Genomic DNA, 21,613 nt, shown 5'->3' with positions numbered 1-21,613 from the left:
CAACTTGATTTCTAATTTTATTACACTTCCTTTCCTTCTCCCCTTTTTAGTCTTCCTTCTCATTTAAGTGAATTACTCTAGTCAGGTGTTTAGTTTGCTTGTTTATAATTTTTTGTTTGTCTAATACAGATTTTTGCCTTGCTTTTAACCATGAGGTTTATACTAAATATATTTTGATTACAGCAAGGTATTTTGAAATGAGAGCAACTTACCATGATTGTAAAGTTAAGAAAGGAAACAAAAGAAAAATTGTACAAATAAAAATCTCCACATTTTTGCTCCATTCCTTCTACATTCTGAACTTTTGATGTCCCATTTTATATCTTTCTATGTTGCTTAATACTTAATGTATTAATGCAATTATTATTGTTAAATGTTTTGCATTTTAGTCTTAGTACTAAGGGTATAAATATTTTATATGCCATGTTTAAAATAATATAACATTATGAACTTGTCCATATAATTATTTTTACACATGAGTTCTATATCTTCCTAATTTTTTCTTACTCATTAATATCTCTTTTAGTTTGAGAAACTTTTTTGGCATTTCTTGAAGGATATATCTGATGGTCATACATTGTCTCAGATTTTTGGAAATTTTTCTCCTCTCTCTTTCATTTCTAAAGGATAGCTTTGCTAGGTATCAAGAGGATAGTTTCTTAAAGTATCTGAAGAGTGGGTTTTTTTTTCCTTTTAGTACTGTAAAAATTTCATTCCACTTTCTCCTGTCCTACAAGGTTTCTGCTGAGAATTATACTATCAGATAAATTGGGACACACTTGTCTGTTATTTATTTTCTTTTGTTGATTTGAGAATATTCTCTTTAAATACAAACCTTTGAGAGCTTGATTATAATATATCTTGTGTATACCTGGTTGAATGAAACCTGATGTATGGTTTTTGACCATTCCATACCTGAATAATTGCATCTTTCTCTAGGTTTGAGTAATATTTATTATATCTTTAAGTAAGTTTTCTTCACTTTTGACATTCTCAAGTCTTGCTTGAATTCCAATAAACCTAATATTTTCTCTTTTAATCATGTCCCAAACTTTTCAGAAGCTTCATTTTCTCATAATTCTTTTTCTTCTATTCCTACTGTCTATTCAAATAGCCTATGTTCAAGCTCACTAACTCTTCTGCTTGACCTATACTGCTCTTGATGTCTTCTATGTTTTTAATTTAACTTAATTTAGCTTTCAGCTCAAAAATTTATTTTGTTTGTTCCAATCTCTCCTTAAGTTTCTGTCAGCGTACTGGATCATGTATTTGTGTTTTCTTGAGGTTCATTAAGTTTCCTTAAAACCGGTGTTTTAAATTCTCCACCTGAGGGCTGGGGACATAGCTCAGTTGGTAGAGTGCTTGCCTTGCATGCACAAGGCCCTGGATTCAATCCCCAGCACCACACACACACACACACACACACACACACAAAATTCTCCACCTGAGCATTCATCCATATTGGGAGCTATATATGGCCAGATTCTGTGCTTTATTTTGACCTGTACGTTAGGTCATATTTCCCTGGAACTTTTTGATGCTTCTTTGTGTGTGACATCATCTATGCATTGAAGGATTAGATATTTATTCCAACTTTATTAATATGGCTGTGTTTGTGTCTATCTTTCCAGAGTTTCTAAACAGTGTTTGTTTGAGTCAACAGTCACTTCTCCTGTTTGAACACTAGATGGCAACCGAAGTCCAAGTTTGCCAAGAGTCCATTGTTATTGTGATGTAGCTGTTTTAGGGCAATCCAACCTGGTATTGTCCTAAATTTGCAGTTGATGTGTTGTTTAGCATAAATTTGGGGAATATCTCAAAATGATAATCCATCACTACAACCCTTTCCCTGGAGTCAAGGTAGGCCCAAATGCATTGTCCATAGTCACTAGCCTGTGGTCAGGCACTAGTTCTGATAGCTCTGGGCTCCTATTTCATGAGTGGTCCACCCATTTCCCTTTTCCTCTCTCAATTATTCTCTCCGTATTGTGCTGCCTGGGTTTAGGTAGGAATGTGGTGGTCAATCCAGTGGCCCTCCATACCTCAAAACTTGATTCCACCTTTAGTCAATAGCCTGCCAATACCCCCACGTCAATAGGGCAGGAAGGACCAAGGACCATACAAATATGAATGCCAACTGCTGTGCCCCAAGACTGTTGCAACCAGTCACAGGTAAATTCTGGCTGTAATATAACTCCAATAAACTAAAATATGCATATAGCTGGCATAGAGCTGTTCTAGGCTCTGTCCATAGGCACTGACTTGGGCATATAGCTATTAGGATCTTGATAGTGTTTGATTTTATTATTCTGACACTGAATTCCAAGTCAAAGTCCTGTCTAATTTTCCAAAATGGATCTTATTTGACATAATCTTGGGCACTATATGCTGCCCAAGGTTGAAGGGGTGCTGGGGAAGGCAGTTTCTATGCCATCAAGGCTGATGCTAAGCTGGATCATACATAAATCTCACTGAAGTAGGGACCTACACTGTCTTGTAGAGGGGCATGACTCGGGCCTATTCCAAGGATAATAACCTGATGTAGGTTGAAACACGTCACTATTCTACCAGGGCACAAGTTTCATAGGTTTCTGCCTGATGTTGGGGTAGTTCTAGGGTTTTTATTTGTTAGCTCTGGGTTGAACATAGGGACCTTTGGTTTTCTTTCAGAATAGCTTTCACTGAAGTCACTATTAATACATCTCCAATAAATAATTAAACAAAATCTTAAAATATATATTTTATGTAGCAGAATGAGCAAAATAAAAATTAGAGCATAAATGAATGCAACAAGGAATTAAAAAAAGAGAAAGTCAATAAAATGAAGAATTGATTTTTTGAAAAACAACAAAATTAGTAAAACTTTAGATAGATAAATTTTAAAAAAGAGACTCAAATAATAAAAATTTGAAGTGAAATAGAGATGCTACAATGGATTCCACAGATATAAAAGGCTTGTGAATAATTATCTTACAAAAAAATGGGCAGCATAGAAGAATTAGATAAATTTCTAGAAACATAAAATCTACCAATCTGGATCATGAAGAAAAAAAAACATTTGGAAATACCTGTAACTATTAAAAAGAAGAGTTGGTAATCAAAAAACCTTCCAAAGAAAATCCCAGGACAAGATGACTTTGTTGGAGAATTCTATCAAATATTTAATTATGAATTAATAATAATCCATCTATAACATTTCAAAAAATTTAAGGGAGAACACTTAAATTCATAATATTTTATTACCCTTACAAAAATCACATGACCATACTACAAGAAAACTAGAATAATATTCCTGATGAATATTGGTGGAAAGACTATCCACAATATGCTAGTAAACCAAATTCAATAACATATTAAAAAGATTATACACCATAAACATTTGAGATTGATTACAGTAATGCAAAAATAGTTCAACATATAAAAATAAATCAGTGTAATAATCACATTAACAATATAAAGGGAGAAAAAGCCAAAGATCATGTCCATTGGTTAAGGAAAAATTTTGAAAATATTAAATGAAGAATAGAAGGTAATTACCTCGACAGAATAATAACCATGAAAGAAAAGCCCACAGCTAACATACTCAGTGTGAAAAACAGAAATCATTTCCTCTGAAAGTTTGAGCCAAAGATATCAAGCAAAAAAAGAAATAAAAGGCATATGAGCTGGAAAGGAAGAAGCAAAATTATCTTCATTCACAGATGACATGATCTTCTATGTAGAAAAATCTAAGGATTACACACATATACATACAAACTGTTCAGTAAACAAACTTAGTAATGTTGTAAAAGGTAAATGACACAAAACATCTTGTAATTTTATTTGTGAAAAAATCACAAAACACTGACATGAGAAATTGAAGAAGTTCCATATACTGGAAAGATGTCTATATTTATGGAATAAAACAACATTATAGAAATCCTCTAACAAAGCACAGGGCAAATATCTTAGGGCATTTTTTTCTTCCACAGGCAACAAAGTAAAAATAGTGCAATAAATCCAAATTAAAAACTTCCATGTACTAAATGAAACATTAATCAGAGTAGAAAAATAATCTAAAAATGGGAGAAAATATTTGCAAACCATATCTTGAAAACAATAATATCCAAAATACATAAAGAACACCTTGGGCAAAGGACTTGAATAGATACATCTCAAAAGAGGATATATAGCTCTTCCACAGGAGGCCTACACGCTGCTGCTCTGCTGCTGCCATGTCTCTAGTGATTACTGAAAAGTTCCAGCACATTTTGCGAGTGCTCAACACAAACATCAATGGGCAGCGGAAAATAGCCTTTGCCATCACTGCCATTAAGGGTGTGGGGCGAAGGTATGCTCATGTGGTGTTGAGGAATGCAGACATTGATCTCACCAAGAGGGCGGGAGAACTCACTGAAGATGAGGTTGAACATGTGACCACCATTATGCAGAATCCACGACAGTACAAGATCCCAGACTGGGTCTTAAACAGACAGAAGGATAGAAAGGATGGAAAATACAGCCAGGTTCTGGCCAGTGGTTTAGACAATAAACTTCAGGAGGACCTGGAGCAACTGAAGAAGATTAGGGCCAATAGGGGACTGCGCTACTTCTGGGGACTTCGTGTCCAGGCCAGCACACTTAGACCACTGGGCCTAGCGGATGCACTATGGGTGTATCTAAAAAGAAATGAGTCTGTAGGCCTTTTCTGTTAATAAATAGTTTATATACCAATGGCAAAAAAGAAGATATATAAATGGTCAAAAAGCATATGAAAAGGTGGTCAACATCATTAATCATTAGGGAAATGCAAACCAAAACCATAATGAGATATTACCTCACACCCAATAGTATGGAAGCTATCAAAACAACAAAATGATAACATGAAGGTAGTAAGTATTAGAAACAATGTGGGAAACTGGAGCCCTGCTTATAGTTGGTGCAATTGTAAAATGGCCCAATCACTACACAAAAGCAATGTGAAAGATCTTCAAAAAATTAAAAGAAAATTACCAAATGATCTACTAATGATATGCCATAGAATTTTCTTAATCCTCTAAAAAGAAGGAAATACTGTCACATGCTATAACATGCTCAAAAATTGAGCCTATTTTTCTAAGTAAAACAAGCCAGTCACAAAATAAATCCTACGCGATTCCATTTATATGAAGTATTTAATGCAGCCAAACTTTCAGAAAGAGGAGTAGAACAATGGTTGCCAGGGACTAGAGTAGGGGAAAAGGGAGTTGTTAAATGAATATAGATTTAATTTTGCAAGACAAAAAGTTCTAGATACTGTTGTAAACAGTGTGCATATTTTTAACACTACTGTACTGCACACTTAAAAGTGGTTAAGATGTTGTGGGTTTTTTTGTCATAAAAAAAGCACATGAGAAATTAGTTGTAAGGTTTTCATAATAAGTAATAGTTTTAATTATATCTCAAGCAGTAAAATATATAAATGTATATTAAATTAAATGTACTTAATTTTAGATACTTGTGCATATCAGTCACTTTTGCTTACATTTCTAAAATGTTTATTACAAATTAAATATATATGTTTTGTTATAAGCTATGGTATCTATTCAACAAACATTTTATGTAACATAATCTAAAAGGAAAAGGAAAAAAATGGCTTACCTTCCGTGCAAGCTGTTATTTTTAGGGGCCCTAAGTAGTGGTGCTCCCATTACATAACCCACACCATATCCCAATGTTGATGAAGCATCCCCAATACCTAGAAAATGAATACTAAATATGAAGCAACTTTACAAACCAGCTTTGTCATGAGATAATAAAAATGACCTAAATGGATTACTTCTGTAGTTTTTTTTTTTTTAAATAACATTCTGTGTTAGTCCAGAGAAACAGACTAATAAAAGATATTTTTATATATAGGAGGGTAGAAGAGAGAAAGATAAAAGAGAGAAAAAAGAAAGAGATTTTAAATAATTGGCTTATATAATTATAGGACTGAGCAAGTGACAAATTTGTAGAGTAGGCCAGCATGCTGTAAATTCAAGTGAGAGTTGATATGGCAGTCTTGAGGTAGAATATCTTCTTCCTCAGGAAACTTCAGTATTTACTGTTACAGAATTAAATTAATTGGGTCAGTTCTCTCCACATCATGGAGCTTATCTGTTTTATTCAAAGTCTACAGATTACAACATCAATCACATCTAAACCAATATTATCATAGAAACATTTAAACTAATGTTTGAGCAAACAATAAGGTGTCATAACCTAGACAAGTTGGCACAAAAAAGTGACCATTACACATATCATCCAATCAAATATTAGAGACACTCAGGTAACTTAATTATGTAATTCATTATATCTAACACAATATATTTAATATAACACAAACATATTTATATTGAATATAAACATAAATTTTGTATATTTCCCTTAATAAAGTTCTATAGGAAGACAATACGTTACACCATCCATCACCTTTGTATACTTCACCTTAGCTGCCAGGGTGGAAGGAAGTAGAAATATAGTAGGCTTGCTGCTACATTACAAAGGAATGTATTTTAGTTGCTATTCAATATAATTAAAAATAAAACAAAAATATTTGCTGCCACTCTTAACATTAGTAAATGAGTGCAAATGTTTTTGGTGAAAGTAGATATAAATAGGAATATCTTCTACTTTAGTTTATTAACATATTTTAGTAATTTATACACTTTTTTGTCTCTCATGGAAAATCATTATTCCAGTGCAAAATACTACTTAGTCACCTTCATATAAAGTATATAAAAATAATTTTGTATTTTTCCTTTAAAATGATATTTAGATAACCCTGTACAAATAGATGATCTAAGCAGGATCAGAATCTATTTCAATATAAAAATGGATAAATTTTCCTGTGAAATATCTAGGGTTACTTATCATAGGACATAGAAGCATGGAATGCTATAAATAGGGTTGACTATATGATGTTCTATTAAATGGCATATCATTTGTCTCCTATGATGAACATGATTATGTTTTTAAATTACCTTAAAAATATCAAAAGACCTAAAAGTGATTTTTGTTAAAAGAACTTAATACAACGATTATTTTCAGCACCACAATAAATCTGGTGCTAAAGAGGCATCTAATAATGTCCTATTCTCATTATGAACATAAGGCAACGGCTTCCCATCTGTATCCCCAAAGTTTAAAAGTAACAACTAATCAGGCAATTTAATCCAATGTTTTTTAGACTTTTTTCCTTGGGGAAATGAACATCAGCCTGTGTAGACTGAACTGAAAAGACAGACAATAGATGGATAAATAACAGTTTTTATTATTTTAAAAGTATACAGTTTTCCATTTTTCTATATATTTTCAATGTCATTCAGATGACTTGTCTAGAATTTCAAATCTCAAGTCACTTTTCAGAATTAAGTGTTTCAGTGTGGAATTTTTTGTTTTGGTTTGGTTTTTGTAGTGCTGGGAATCAAACCCAGGGCCTCATGCATGGTAGGCAAGTACTCTACCCACTAAAGTACATTCTCAGCTTTCAGTGTAATTTTGAAAATAAGCATACAAGTTAACACTTAACATACATAATGTTATAACAGGGCCAATAGATAGTATTTTATATCAGTTAAAATATATATCTCAAAATGCAGAAAGTAAATGGGCCAATAATATTAGAATCAGGGTAACTTGCCTAAATAGAAGCCAGAGGAGTGCAAAGGAACACTGTCGTCAAGGAAGGTAATTCCAAGGATATAAAGAGGCATTCTTGCTATTCCCAGCACAATCTGCCCGGAGATGGAGAAATATACATATTTTGATTGGAATGATTCGGATCTGGTGCAAGCATCGAGAATCTTCATTGGATTGCAAATGTCTTTTGAAAAAGATAATTGTATTTTGTTAAATGAATTCAAAAGTTAAATATACAAGAAATATGAAATATTCTTTATCAAACATTTTTCTTCTACAATCTGTTGCCACCATTATGCTTTTATCTTTTAGATATACTTTATTTGTATTGAATGTAGTCCTATGATTAATCATATTCTCAGAAAAACGCTTTAATAAAAGAAAATTTGTGGGAATGCCAGAAGAGATGCACATATTGTAAACCAAAATTTAAATGTTCACGCATGATTGTATTCACACAATTATATGTGCCTCGGCATTTTTATACATATACATTTATACACAATATAACAAATATTACAGTCATTTTCCTATTAATTTTGCATCCTGTCCCACAAGATGCAAACTTCTAATTTTCTGAATCATTAAAGCTTACTTTCTGAGTTCAGTTCTATATTCATTTCTTTAGTGATCTTTATATTGAATTTGTCATTCTGATAAAATAATGTCCCATTTTAGACCGACTAACTTCTAGAACATAGGATCATAAGGACAGGATATAACATGATAAAAATTTCTTGTTGCTAGAGTTATTATAAGGTCATTCATCCATGAGATTTAAAGATCCTTTAGTTCACAGGATAGTTCTTATGATTTTTTTAATTCATTAGGTTATAAAAAATGCTAAATAAATTTTTGTGTGATTTAATTTGCTATTTTACTTTGGTCAAGTTAGGCAATTGTTACTAAATTATATTACTATGGTTGAAATTTAACAAATACTTTCAAAATATTTTGAAAAACCTAGTGAAGTACAGATTGCAATATGGTATAACATCACCTTTTCATCTGACTTAGTTTCCATGGAATGATATTAGACTCCATAGCAAATGGGAAAAGTTTCTAGGATTGTGATTAAAATATTGATGGTTCATTTTATACAGACAAATCGACTTGCAGTAATAACAGTATCAGTTTGGAATATTTGCAACACGCTTTTTAATTTCTCGAACTCCTGTTGTTTATGGAAGCCTACCTGCCTTAGGACGCTCATTTTAAAAGTCAAATCTAAGTAAAAACTTTTCATAATTGGATTTTCAAGCATCTATACTTTAATCATCCTTATCTTCCCAGCTCACTTATTTTTGCAACCTTATTTCTGTAGTCCTTAAAACTCATCAGGACTGGTAATCTATTGACCCTGCTCCTTTTCACTAGCCCAGTGTCACATTCCTTCTATCATAATCATCTCAACCTCTGTAGTCCTTTGCTATCTTTCACATCATGCAATCCCTTAGTAAAATTGCAACCCTGGTCAAATTACTTTTTTCCCTACTCTATATTTTCATTTTGAAATTGGTCATGACTGGAGAAAAACACACATCCATTAGAAATCGCACACTGAATTCATGATAAATAAATTCAAGGAGGTCCTTCAGGCTCCTGATAATCATAAAATCTGTCCCTGCCTTCTCCTAGAAAATTCAACTTGTTCATTTCCCTTCTCATAGGGTTCATACTCCCGAGCTTCCAGTTGACCTATAGAAAGAAGCTAATCTTTTAATGACATTCATCATATTAAAATAAATAAATAAACAAACATAAAAACTCTATTTAGGACTATAAACTATATGGCTATGGTAAACAGCAAGCAAAAGAGAATTTCAAATAGGAAGGAATAATCAATATTGTGAAATGCTGATGAAAGTTCAAATCAAAACACATAAAATTTCATTATATTAAATAGCATGAATTACATTGGTGAAAATAATTCTGTTGCAGCATTTAGAATGGAAGCCATGTTAAAGTGGACTGAAGAAAGAATGGGAGATTAAATCAGAAAGCAAGGACAATTCTTTCAGAAAACTTACCTGTGAAAATCAGGAGGTTGAGAAAAGTGATGAAAAAGAGGACTACCAGTTATGTCTATTATTGCTGATATTGTTTAATACTAGGAAGAAACTTCAACAAATTACAGTGCCAATGAATGGGACGATTAAGAAGAAAAATTTGCAGAAAAGCGGGGAAGGAGATCACTAAGAGGAATAGTCTCCGGAGAGGCAAGGGAGCACAGAATGGTTAGCAGAAGTCATAGCTTTATTCCACAGGAAAGCAGAAGTAAAGAATATCAACCAATGAATACATGTGGAATTATAAACCCTCTGAAAATAAATTAAGGCAATTTTCCTGTATGAAAGTATACTTTCCATCCAACACAGAACATCAGAGTTAAGTGAGGAAAGTCTTTTAAACTGCTTGTGAATTATGGAACACAGAGGACTAAAATACAAAAACTTGTTTTCAGGTGAGCAGATCCATTTGAGAGCAAAATGAACAACTGAGATTGACATCAATGAATTCATTGTAGGATTCATAGGCGGCAGTCTAGTTATAGCTAAAGGAAATGTATGTGGTTCAGTGAAAAGGCTTTCCAGCCAGGGACAAAAACAGAAAAATGAGAAAAGAGAGCTTAGGAATTTGATTCAAGTGTACATAAAATACTTCTAATATTTCATGTTGAGGAATATAAGACAAGCTACAAATGAAGGGAAATTATATTGAGGATCTGACAAACAAAGTAGGTGTCACTATCCTGGAGGTCCCAGTGAATTTTGCCTTCAACATATGAGTAAGTGGGAAGAAGTGGGGGTGTAATACCAGAGAGCTGGATTATACATGCTGAAGAAGTTCTCATAATAGTGACAGTGCACTGATACCAGGGCACATGTGGATGGTCCCTGAAATATAAAGCTTTACTAACTAAAGATGAGAATGTGGAATAAGTGTTTCCACGAGTTCATGGAGAAAACTCAGTTCTACCTTTTTAAGGATGTGTGAAGTTCAATATCTGCATGCTGGTTGAGGCACAGTCTTGGGGATTGGCATGTCATCAGTAGAGATATCTGTGATAGGCATGGTAAGCAGAGCAAGGGAACAGGAAATGCTGGTAAATGGGAGGCACAGCACCAAAGAGGTTCAGACCACTCAAAAGGGAAGAAAAGCAACTAACTCAAGGGTACACAGAGGACAGAGTAGGAGAGATATTCAGACAAGACGAGAAGGATGTGGGAAAGGGACAAAACAAAAGAATACACAACTCACTGTGTGTGTACATGAACTAGATATGAACTTAGAGTTAAAAGTTGTTATTTAATAAATAAACTTTCAAATGCAATAAGAAAAATATCTGTTTAGACAGATGCTTGAAAAGAGCACTTCTACAAATAAATTTATCTTTTATTCAGTTTATTTCGACTTCTGTGGTATCAAGCAGTCACCCAGTAAATACATTAAGTATTATTATGTGAATTGTATGCATCTAATCACAAGCAAAAACTAAAATATGTTATCTACATGATATAAACAAGACCTAAAAGGAAGAAAGATCATACTGCTGTACTGCCATGACTCCTACTGAGTACTGATCAGAATTTTTACTATGTATAAAGCAATTGTTTCCTAAGGTTTTATTCTTCTGAACAGAATAAAAGTTAAAGGAAAGTTAGGAATGAAATGTTTTCCATTCCCTTCTTGCCTTAAGTCATTTTCTCATTTAACCATAAGTCTGTTCTATAAATATAAAAAAATGCATATTTTATATTTCTTATATTGATATAAATGAGTTATACAGTATATAACCATATTTATATATTACTTTTGTTGTATTAATATGAACTATTTTTGAATTTAATATGCTATAAACACACATCATAAATATACTATAAAGCACTTTGTACATATCACAAGCATTTATACACTTGTACGGTACACAGAGACCTCCTCCTACCTTTTTTCGCTATGTCTTGCTGAACCCAGTTTAAAGTTGCCAAAATGGGCAAATGCATTCCATCACATATATAAACCTGTACATGATAAGAAGGAATCTGATACAGTACTGTCATAAAAAATTCAAGGAAACTTCAAATGCCTTTTTCTGGTGGGAATAGTGAAAAGATGGTAGAATATATATTTTTTTAAATGAACAAAGGGCTGGGATTGTGGCTCAGTGGTAGAGCACTTACCTAGCATGTGTGAGGCACTAGGTTCAATCCTCAGCACCACATAAAATAATAATAATAATATAGCTTTGTGTCCAACTACAACTAAAACAAACATTTAAAACAACATGAACAAAGGGAAGAGGCCACCACCTTTCCCAATTCAAGTACTAAGTCAATGAGCAGGTCCCATTTTGAAATGGTGAGAGTAACTACAAAAAGCTTAACCTTTCTTTATTTGTGTGTAGGCTTGTTTGTATTTGAGCTTGTGTGTGCATTTGCATGTATGTATGTCTGTTGAGGTGAGAAGGAAGAGATTAATTAAACCATATTGTGGAAGACAAAAGGAATCATGAAAAATTCTCAAGAGATTCATAGTTATATATATGAAAATTAACAAAAGAGAAATAATCTCACAAAGTAATTATTCCAAATGTTCTTTCCTCTCCTTCCCAAGCCCATTTGTTAATATGAAGGATATATGATCATGACATATGTGTTCACTAGGAAACTTCAAGTAATTAGTCAATAAACTTAATTAGATAAATCAATATGGGTATATAAACAGATAGGCATCATAGACTATTTCGAGTCCCCGAGCCAATGATTTAAATGAATATTGATTTGAGGCACAACAGTATATTTGAAAATATTACCTGAAACTTCTTCCACTAAATAAAGATCTTCAACACTCAAGTATGGATAAGCAAGTAAAAATGATCCAACTCCTATTAAAAAGGAGGACAGTGCAACCCATCTTGGTCTGTTTCCTCTTGCTCCATAATACGCTACAAATATTGCTACCACGCAAGAGGAAACATCATAACTGAGTTTCAAGGCTAATTTCTGCATGGTTCTCAGAGTGTAGTTCTCTTGAAAATTGTTAGTGCTCACGTCTATAAGACCAAAAATAATACCTAGAATATAAAAAGAAAAATGAAGACAATGATATGCATCTAAGAAACAAAATAGATCACATTATAAACATTTCAAAGCAAACTTAATTTATATTGATTTACCTTTATTTTACATTCCTCTGAATGTTTAAAATCTATAGACATAATTAGTGATTATTTTTCTGACACTAATTGGTGTTAACTTTTAAGAAATATTTGCTAGCTGCATTTTGAAGTTACTTTTTAACTACCTCTATGAGTAAAATAATCTTCTTTCTTGAAGATTATTCTTATTGTATTATTCAGTAGAACTGATCTTTATTTTAGTGTGTTACATTTCAATTATTAAAACATTTATAAGTACCTTAATGAATGTTTATCCACCACCTAGAATTGAAAATGTAATGCTATCAGAATTGTTGAAACCAAACATAATTCAAATTCATCTATGTCTCTCCCCTCCATAACCAGCTTTCTGCATTTGAAGTTTACCATTTCTGAGTACTTTCACAATGTACTTATTCAATGTAAATAACGCAGGGTATTTAAATGGTTCTATACCATGTGTATTTCTATTATTCAGTGTACAAATAGAAAAAATAATCATGCTAAGTTTTTTAGCCAAAAATAAGTTGATATAGGTGGGAAATGGTTCCAAAAGTAATACATTTATTGGAATGAAAGGGAAAGTGGTTACTCACTAAAACTCAAGATAACCCTGCAAGATTGCTTGAGCACAACCTTATGCTATGATGCGCCTGTTGGAACAGCACTCACTACCTTGTTTTTCAGGAAAACAGGAGCCCACTTTCTTCCTAATGTTAGGCAAACCAGCTCAGTCACCTCCTGCTTCTGCTGCTCTTGCAGGTGCCAGAGACAGACCCCATGAGCACAGTGCTGCTGAACAGTACTCCATTGCTGCTGATGGAATCACATTAACTCCCAAATTTAAATCCAGGAATTTTCAATCATCCAGCATTGCTCCTTTGCTAAAACCGCCAACAGAAACAGAAAGTACTAGAGGCTTCCCATTGCCCCTTTTTACATCTATTGCCACAATCCCTTCAGTGGCGACATCTAGGTGAAATAAGACAGCTTTCTCTGGGCATGTCATTTACACTCACTCTGCCAGTCCACTTGTAAATAGGAGTGAGTTCATGAGGGGAGTTTATAGCCTCCAGGCAAAAATTTTGCAGAGCTTTCCCTTGAGCATACTTGGGACTCATTTTCACCCTTCACTGCATATTTAAACCTCCATAGTAAATAAATAACAATATCATCCTGTTTTTGCCTAACATGTTTCAACTATCAGTCATACAAAGATGATCCCCCAAAAAACACACAACCTAATCAGACACCACATCCATCTCAGGGTAATAATTTTAGTCACAACCTATTTTAGTCACAACCCTGAGAAGATTCCTTTGGCCTAAAAACAAAATGGCAATGGTAACTTCCAATAATAAAGCGAATATATCAGAGGCTTAACTAAATTTGTGAGGAATTCCACTGCCAAAGAAACCTCAAGACAGACTTTCAGCTACAATTAGTTTAACAGACCAATACCATCAGTAAACATGATAAAAACTTAACTGCACCCAGGAAAGGAATTTTCTTCAACTCTCACTGTAGATGGGGCCATGGAGGATGATGGCCAAGACCAGAAATATGTCCTGCCAGTAATTGTGACCATCTCTACAGAGGCAGTATTAATTTGCCTTTTAATTCACACACATTCTGTAACTTACACACAAATTTTTAAGGTTGTCTACTTTATGTAAAGTATAAACAAAAGAATAAAACGGGAAGGAGCAAAATAAAAAATTGGAATATATACATATGCAAACATATACGTGTACACAAAAATGTATACAGGATATGTTTGTATGTATATGAATAAAAGGAACAAAAAAGAGAAAATGTGTCACGGCTATAATTTTTTTCACCAAATGGTTATAAGATCGCAGTTGTATTAATAACTTTTTTCTCCCTTTACTCACCCTTTTTTCTACTGCTTGATCCCAAATAACATGAATAGTTTGCTATTTCAAAGCATACATCTTACCCTATGAGACAGCATCTCAAATTTGTTGATTTTGTCTACCAGTTAGGGTGTCTTGTGAGTCTTCAATTAAGCTATTATAATGATTGAGACAAGAGTTTCTGGTTATTGAGATAAGTTGGAGGGTCAGTGAATTCCATGAGCATGAACTAACTGCTCTACCTCTTTTGCTGTAAACTGAATTCTCAATCGGATGCAAAATGATGGTAAAATATTATCAGAAGATAGATAAGACATTCATTAAGTCAAATTATGGTAATGCTTACAGATCCCTGGTGTCAAAAGCAGAGCCCACATCCAAATAAGATCTGTTTTAGTGAGGACACATTATTGCCCACTCAATAACAAAAGCAGAAATATATAATCAACTTGCCTCCAGGTGTTTGGTTGGTTTCATCAAGGAATGGGGTTATTTCCTAGATTATGCTGATTTGTTCTTGATTGAAGTGGCAAGGCAGGCTTTTGTCAGTGCAATACCCAACTCAACTTTGGTAATGGTAAAGCCTTGCATTCAGCTCTTACATATCCTCCATGTTTGATGCAAATGTCACTATAGCCAAGAATTTACCAAACAGAAGTAGAATGGCTAGGGAAAGAGGCTGGCTAATAGTCATAGATGTTTATCTACCTCATTATTGAGTGTTATCGTTAATAGATTTTTCTTTTATGTTCTTTTCTCTTTTTTTTTTTTTTTTTAGTAGTAGTAGTAGCAGGGATCAAACCAAAGGGCACTTAAACACTGAGCCATATCCCCAGCTCTTTTAATTTTTTGTTTTTTAAATTTTGAGGCAGGGTCTTATTAGGTTGTTTACAGCATAATTAAATGGCGGCTGCCTCCAAACCTGCAATCCTCCTGACTCAGCCTCTCGAGATGCTGGGATTACAGGTGGGCACCACCACCCACACCAGCCCTAATGGAATTTTTTTCTTGATATTTAAACAGGACAATTGTGTCCATTTGGAGACATGCATCACTTATTCAGCATTCTACTCATCAAAATATTCAAACTCACAGGGAATGGTCAGTATGGTATCTAGACAATGTGAGTTCTTCCTCAACATAGAAATATTTTCAAAGCACAATTAAGAGATTTCTAAAATAAATGTCAGATGCCATTCAAGCATTTATAGTTTAATTTGTTTCATTCCTTTCTTGATTTTGGAGGGATGAATTTTAAAATAATCCCATTTTTAAGTGTTGTTTTTGGTAATTACAATTAAACAAAAGCTTCTAATATTTAAAATATAAAGTTATTCATTATTAAATATTTCAATTATGTATTTATTTCCAACTGGTTTTAAACAAAACTGAAATCAAAAGTTAGAGGACTTATTTATAAAACAGTTAAAATCAGTATAAGACTCTGAAGTTGATTTATGAAATACTCATCCAAAGGTCCAACATTTAAAAAAATTTCTTATTCAGAAGGAAAAGACAGGTAACATATAACAAGATGAAAAAATATATATGTATGTACATATATATAAAATTGTGAATAAATAATTTAAATTTTGATGTAAAATATCACAACTAATTATGATGCAATTATGAATACTTTCCTAAATTATGAATTATTTTTTTACATATTCAAATCACATTTGTACTTCACAGCTTTCTTAGTTCTGAAAAAACATTATTTTTTCCATGGTATTGTGAAACAAAATTTGTAGTACTTTTATTGCCACAGCAATGAGTTAATTCTATCTCTGAAGTAAAAATTTATAAACCTGTAGTAGCATTCACAATAGTTATTTATTTATCTTCAACAGAATTAATTTTCAAAGTTTTCTTAATTACAAAAATCAAATACTATTTGGAATAAACTGATTTTTCTATTTCAAGTTCCTGATGGCAATATTTAACATTTTTAAAAATTATTCAGCAGATTTGTATCATTTGGTTTTCTTGTGGTTGGTTAATATAAACATGGATCTTTGATGAATGGTAAATGACAAAACTGTACATGTCTTCATCAACTTTCTTATAATAACTTTGGAAGTCATTATGCCAAAAATTTTATTAGAAAATAAAAAGCATTACCAAACAACAAAATCAATAAATCATGGTGAAGTACACTATACAATAATGAAAACATCATAGTAGCAAGAGTGCTTACATTATTTTTCATAGAGTTTGTAATTGTGCCTTTCAGCTCTTACCTCCTACAAATACTTCAAGTACAACTAAATTATAATTTCCAGAGTTCCCTACTGCCCCTACCAACAGACAAGGCAGGCAACTGAATGCATCTTATAGGTTGCAGCATACACCAGGGCAAGTCTGTCTGACATACCAAGTGGATGGCAGAACCAGCAGCACCAACTACTCCCCCAACCACCCAGTATTGTAAGGAGGTAATTTTAGGCACTTCAGATCACTTCATTATCAGGAAAATCCTTTTACACTGTACTGAAAGGAAAATTTAATAACACCATATGTGGACAAAGCATAGGAAAATTATGGGTTATTACTACAAATCTCTTATTTTTTTAATGTTTTAAATCTGTTCTTTTTACTGTCTTTTAGATTGAGCCATTGACAAAGTAAGAACTCTATTCAACACATTTAATTTTTTACACATCGTAAAATGAGACCACAACAAAATTGAAGTGACTTCTATCACCCCAGCTTATTAAGATAAACTAGTAATGATATTTCGTCAAAAGGGAAGGGGGAATAATTATGATAGGCAACTAGGACACAGACATAAACTGGAACTATCTTAGGCAAACCAGAAGATGTATTCAGCCTATTTAAATAGCACATTAAATAGGTTCCCCATATGATAAGGCAATTAATTAAATGAAGCAAGGAATAATTTCATAATGATAAAGAACACAATCCTATCACAAATATTATCAATATATTAACACAACTGCCAAATCATTAAAATAAAGTAAATAAAACAAGAAAATATAAATATAAAGCAAAGAAAAAATCAATATTCTCAAAATGTTATAGATCAAATAAGAAAATGAATAAAATAATAAAAATTATCAGGTACCATCTTCCTAGATTTAGCAAATATTAATTTTTTGCCTAGTTTCTCATGAAAATTTCAAAATATTCCATTTTAAGATGTAAAATGTTAAGGTAAACTTGAACATGCTCCTTGGATATAGTTTCTCAAACTATTTAGTATACTTTTATAGTAAATTAAGTAATTCCACCTATCAAATACTAAGAGGTTTTTGTCTGTTCCTGCAATTTTTGACCCAATTATTTATGTTAAAAGTGTTTGTTTGTATAATTTTTTCCTTTCATAACATTTGGATTCATTTGACAAAACCATAAAACCATGGAAGACAATTTGCTCCAACTCAGTCCCTAGTACTTCCCCTTCCTCTCCCCTTCTTCCTCCCATTCCCTCCCTTAATTCCACTGATCTATATGCTATTTACTTGTAGTTCTGTTTTTGTTTTTGTTTTTGTTTTGTGTGTGTGTGTGTGGTGCTGGAGATCAAACCGAGGGCCTTGTGCATGTGAGGCAAGGACTCTGACAACTGAGCTATATCCCCAGCCCCAAGTGTGTTGTGGATGTACACAATGGTGAGATTCACTGTGGTATATTCATATATTTACACAGGAAAGCTAGATCAGATTCATTCCACTGTCTTTCCTTTCCTAAAACTTTTTCCTTCCCTCCAATCCCCTTCATCTACTCCACTGATATCTCTTCTATGTTTTTTTAATTCCAGCACCCTTATTATGTACTAGTTTCTGCATATCAGAGAAAACATTTAACCTTGGCCTTTGGGTACTGGGTTATTTTAGTTAGCATGATAGTCTCCAGTTTCGACAATTTACTGTAAATAATTCTTTTGTCATTGCAACCCATAGGTACTCTCATTTCATATTTTCATTAACAATAAGGTTATTACTACTTTCAAATATAATCAAATCATGGAACAAATTCCAAATGTCATATATTTAAGGGATTATGTCCTATATTTTTTTAAAAAGTAGTTTTATCAGTTTGGGTTCATTTTGGAAATGAGAGAAACTGTTAAAATGCTACAATATAAGGGCTTCAGAGCTAGGGTTTGCATTCAAATGTTGGGATTGCTCAGACCCAGAAAATTCTGGAAGTCACTTAAAAATTCAGGAGAGTTACAGAGAGTAGGTCAGGAGAAACAAAAAATAAAGGCGAGAAGCAAAGAAGTTTAGGAGTCCCTTTAATAGAAATGACTCTCACTGCTATTTTCCTTCAAAAAAAAAATTGATGCAATGCTAAGTAATCTCAGAAAGCATCTACAACTACAGTAGACAGCAGCAGCTATGTGAGTGATTCTTCAGTGCTCACCAGAATACCCTCAACCTCAATTTTAAATAAACTGCATGCAGACATCTCTGGAAAATGATAACTTTACCTCTCCTCATTTTCAATCTTCCACATCTCCCATGAGTTATTCTCGGTGGAAAACTCTAAAGAAGAATCACGTGGGAAAGGGGATTCTGAAGTGGTTTCCATCTTCTCTGAATTGCAGAGGATATTTAGAAGGTGGGTGAATATAATGATTACGTTAACAACAGACAATCAGTACTGGATTTAAAAAAGAAAATCAACCCTATGCTACTTTGAGATGTTTTTCTGAGAGAACAGAAATACTTCAGGTGAGCCCCAAACATTCACTGGACAGTTTTCTCACTGTGGCACAGGAGGACATGAGAAGGATTGTCCACATAAAGCACTGTGGTCTGACTGAGCTGAGAGAGCAGAAATGAGACTTTAGAGATTCTAAAGAAGCTAAAACTTGAAAAACAGCAACAGAGACAAGGGAGCCTTGCAAAGAAATTTGCAAGGGAAAGGCTGCATGTGGTCAGGATGATTCATGAGGGTCTAGATAAAATCCACAAGCAGTAGAAAGGATTGACAGCTACTGAACTGAAGATGAATAGATATGTGTTTGATAGGAAATATGGTGCTGAAAACTATTACAATCCTTACCTAAAAATAAAGAGTCCCTATAAATATGCTAGGCAATCAACTGAGACACCAAAAAGGATACACTTTAGGATTAAGGATCTTGTACTTTAAAGGATCTAGATCCTGTCCCAAAGAAGACTAAAAACAGGCAGGATTGAGACAATATCCAAAACATTAAAAAAGAAGTGGTGATCCATAGTTTAAAAATATTTTTGATACCTAAAGCTTCAGCAAACACTAAACACAGCCTAACTCCTAGACAGATCAACATGAAAACACTAAGGCCTATTTACTTCAGTTCCAGCTAACCAATGCAGCAAGTCTGGCTTTCAGCAAAAAACTTGACAGGCAAAAAGACAGAAAACACTCTTAAGGAACAAAACAATCATTAAAACCAACTATAACAGAGACTTTGGAATTAGTACACTACTTTGCTTGACATGCTAAGAACTCTAATGGAAGAGTGGGCAAGTTGCAAGAACAGATGGATGATGTAAGCAAGATATGGAGACTCTAAAAAAAATCAAAATTCTAGAAATCAAAAACTTTGATGGATTTATTAGTTGACTGTATACAACCAAGAAAATAATCAAAGAGCAAGCTTGAGAATATCCATAGCAAGTACTCTAAATAGGAAGCAATGATGAAAGGGGGAAAAAGAGAATATTCAGGAACTGTGCAACAATTACAAAAATGGTAACATAAAGTCCAAATATCAGAATGAGAAAGAGAAAAAGGAAGAGAAGAAATATTTGAAGTAAAAATGGCTGAAGATTTTTCCCAAATTAATGACAGATACCAATCCATAGATTTGGGAAGCTCAAAGATAAAGAAGGATAAAAATCTATTCCTTGGCATATGGAATTCAACTTGTAGAATATTAAAGATCAAGAGACAATAAAGAAATAAGCTGAAGAAAAAAGAATACTATACCTATCAAGAATCAAGCATAAGAATTCCACCAAATTCTACCACAAGTCCTTCAAGACAGAAAAATTAGGGTGAAATATTTGAAGTATTGAAATAAAACCCCATTAACATAGGATCCTTTTCTCCATCAAAGTTTATTCAAAATGAAAGAGAAATAAAGATGTTCTCAAAACACATATTAAGAAAAGTGTGGGCTGGGTGCAGTGGCACACGCGTGTTATCCCAGAGGCTTGGGAGGTGAAGGCAGGAGGATTGTGAGTTCAAAGCCAGTCTCAGCAACTTAAGAAGGCGCTAAGCAACTCAGTGAGACCCTGTCTCTAAAAAAAAAAAAAATTAAAAAAAAAATACAAAATAGGGCCAGGGATGTAGCTCAGTGGTCAACTGTCAACTGCCCCTGAGTTCAATCCCTGGTACTCAAAAAAAAAAAAAAAAAACAGAAAGAAAAAGAAAAGTGTGAGACTGAGAATATAGCTCAGTGGTAAAATGCTTGCCTGGCTTACATGAGACCCTGGGTTCAAATCCCAGTACCCACACACATACACACATAAGAAAATCACATTACCAGAAGAAAATTTTCACTAATGCCTTGCAAGAAATTTCAAAAGAATGTCTTCACATAAAATGAAACTCAAAATCTCAAACTCAGATCTATATCAGGAATAGAAGAATGTTAGACAAGAAATAAATTTTTAAATTATTTTAATTTGCTTATTTTAATTGATCTAATAGAGAACTACTGATTCACACTAATAACAGGAACAATACATTATGTGATTTTAGCTCATAAATACATGAAATGAATAACTAAATGAAAATTAAAACATAATATGTTAATAAGCTTAGAATGCAATTAGAACAACACTTACATAAAATATTATTACTTTAAGAGCCAATGATAGAAGAGAGCTATAAAATAAATGCTCTAAGATACTTTCTTAAGGAGACAGAAAATTAACTTCAAATTATGCACAATTATGGAGGAAATAATAGAGGTCAGCGG

At 33.1% G+C, this 21,613-nt stretch overlaps 1 protein-coding gene and 1 pseudogene across 1 annotated transcript in view; one reads left to right on the top strand and one right to left on the bottom strand.

Annotated features, from left to right (window-relative positions):
- Slco6a1 (solute carrier organic anion transporter family member 6A1) overlaps positions 1-21,613 on the bottom strand; it is a 117,388-nt gene that overhangs the window by 74,905 nt on the left and 20,870 nt on the right. The window contains exons 2-4 of the mRNA XM_027927691.3: positions 12,455-12,715; positions 7,643-7,825; positions 5,633-5,716 (exon numbers count right to left, since the gene is read on the bottom strand). Coding sequence (XP_027783492.3) covers positions 5,633-5,716; positions 7,643-7,825; positions 12,455-12,715 — 528 coding nt within the window. The remainder of the gene's footprint in view (positions 1-5,632; positions 5,717-7,642; positions 7,826-12,454; positions 12,716-21,613) is intronic.
- Positions 4,215-4,672, top strand: LOC114086532 (small ribosomal subunit protein uS13-like; annotated as a pseudogene).

The sequence above is a fragment of the Marmota flaviventris genome, chromosome 5, assembly GCF_047511675.1.
Source record: "Marmota flaviventris isolate mMarFla1 chromosome 5, mMarFla1.hap1, whole genome shotgun sequence".
NCBI classification, from domain to species: Eukaryota; Metazoa; Chordata; class Mammalia; order Rodentia; family Sciuridae; genus Marmota; species Marmota flaviventris.
Note: the sequence above shows the minus strand (reverse complement) of the source record. Positions and strands in the feature narration are given on the sequence as shown.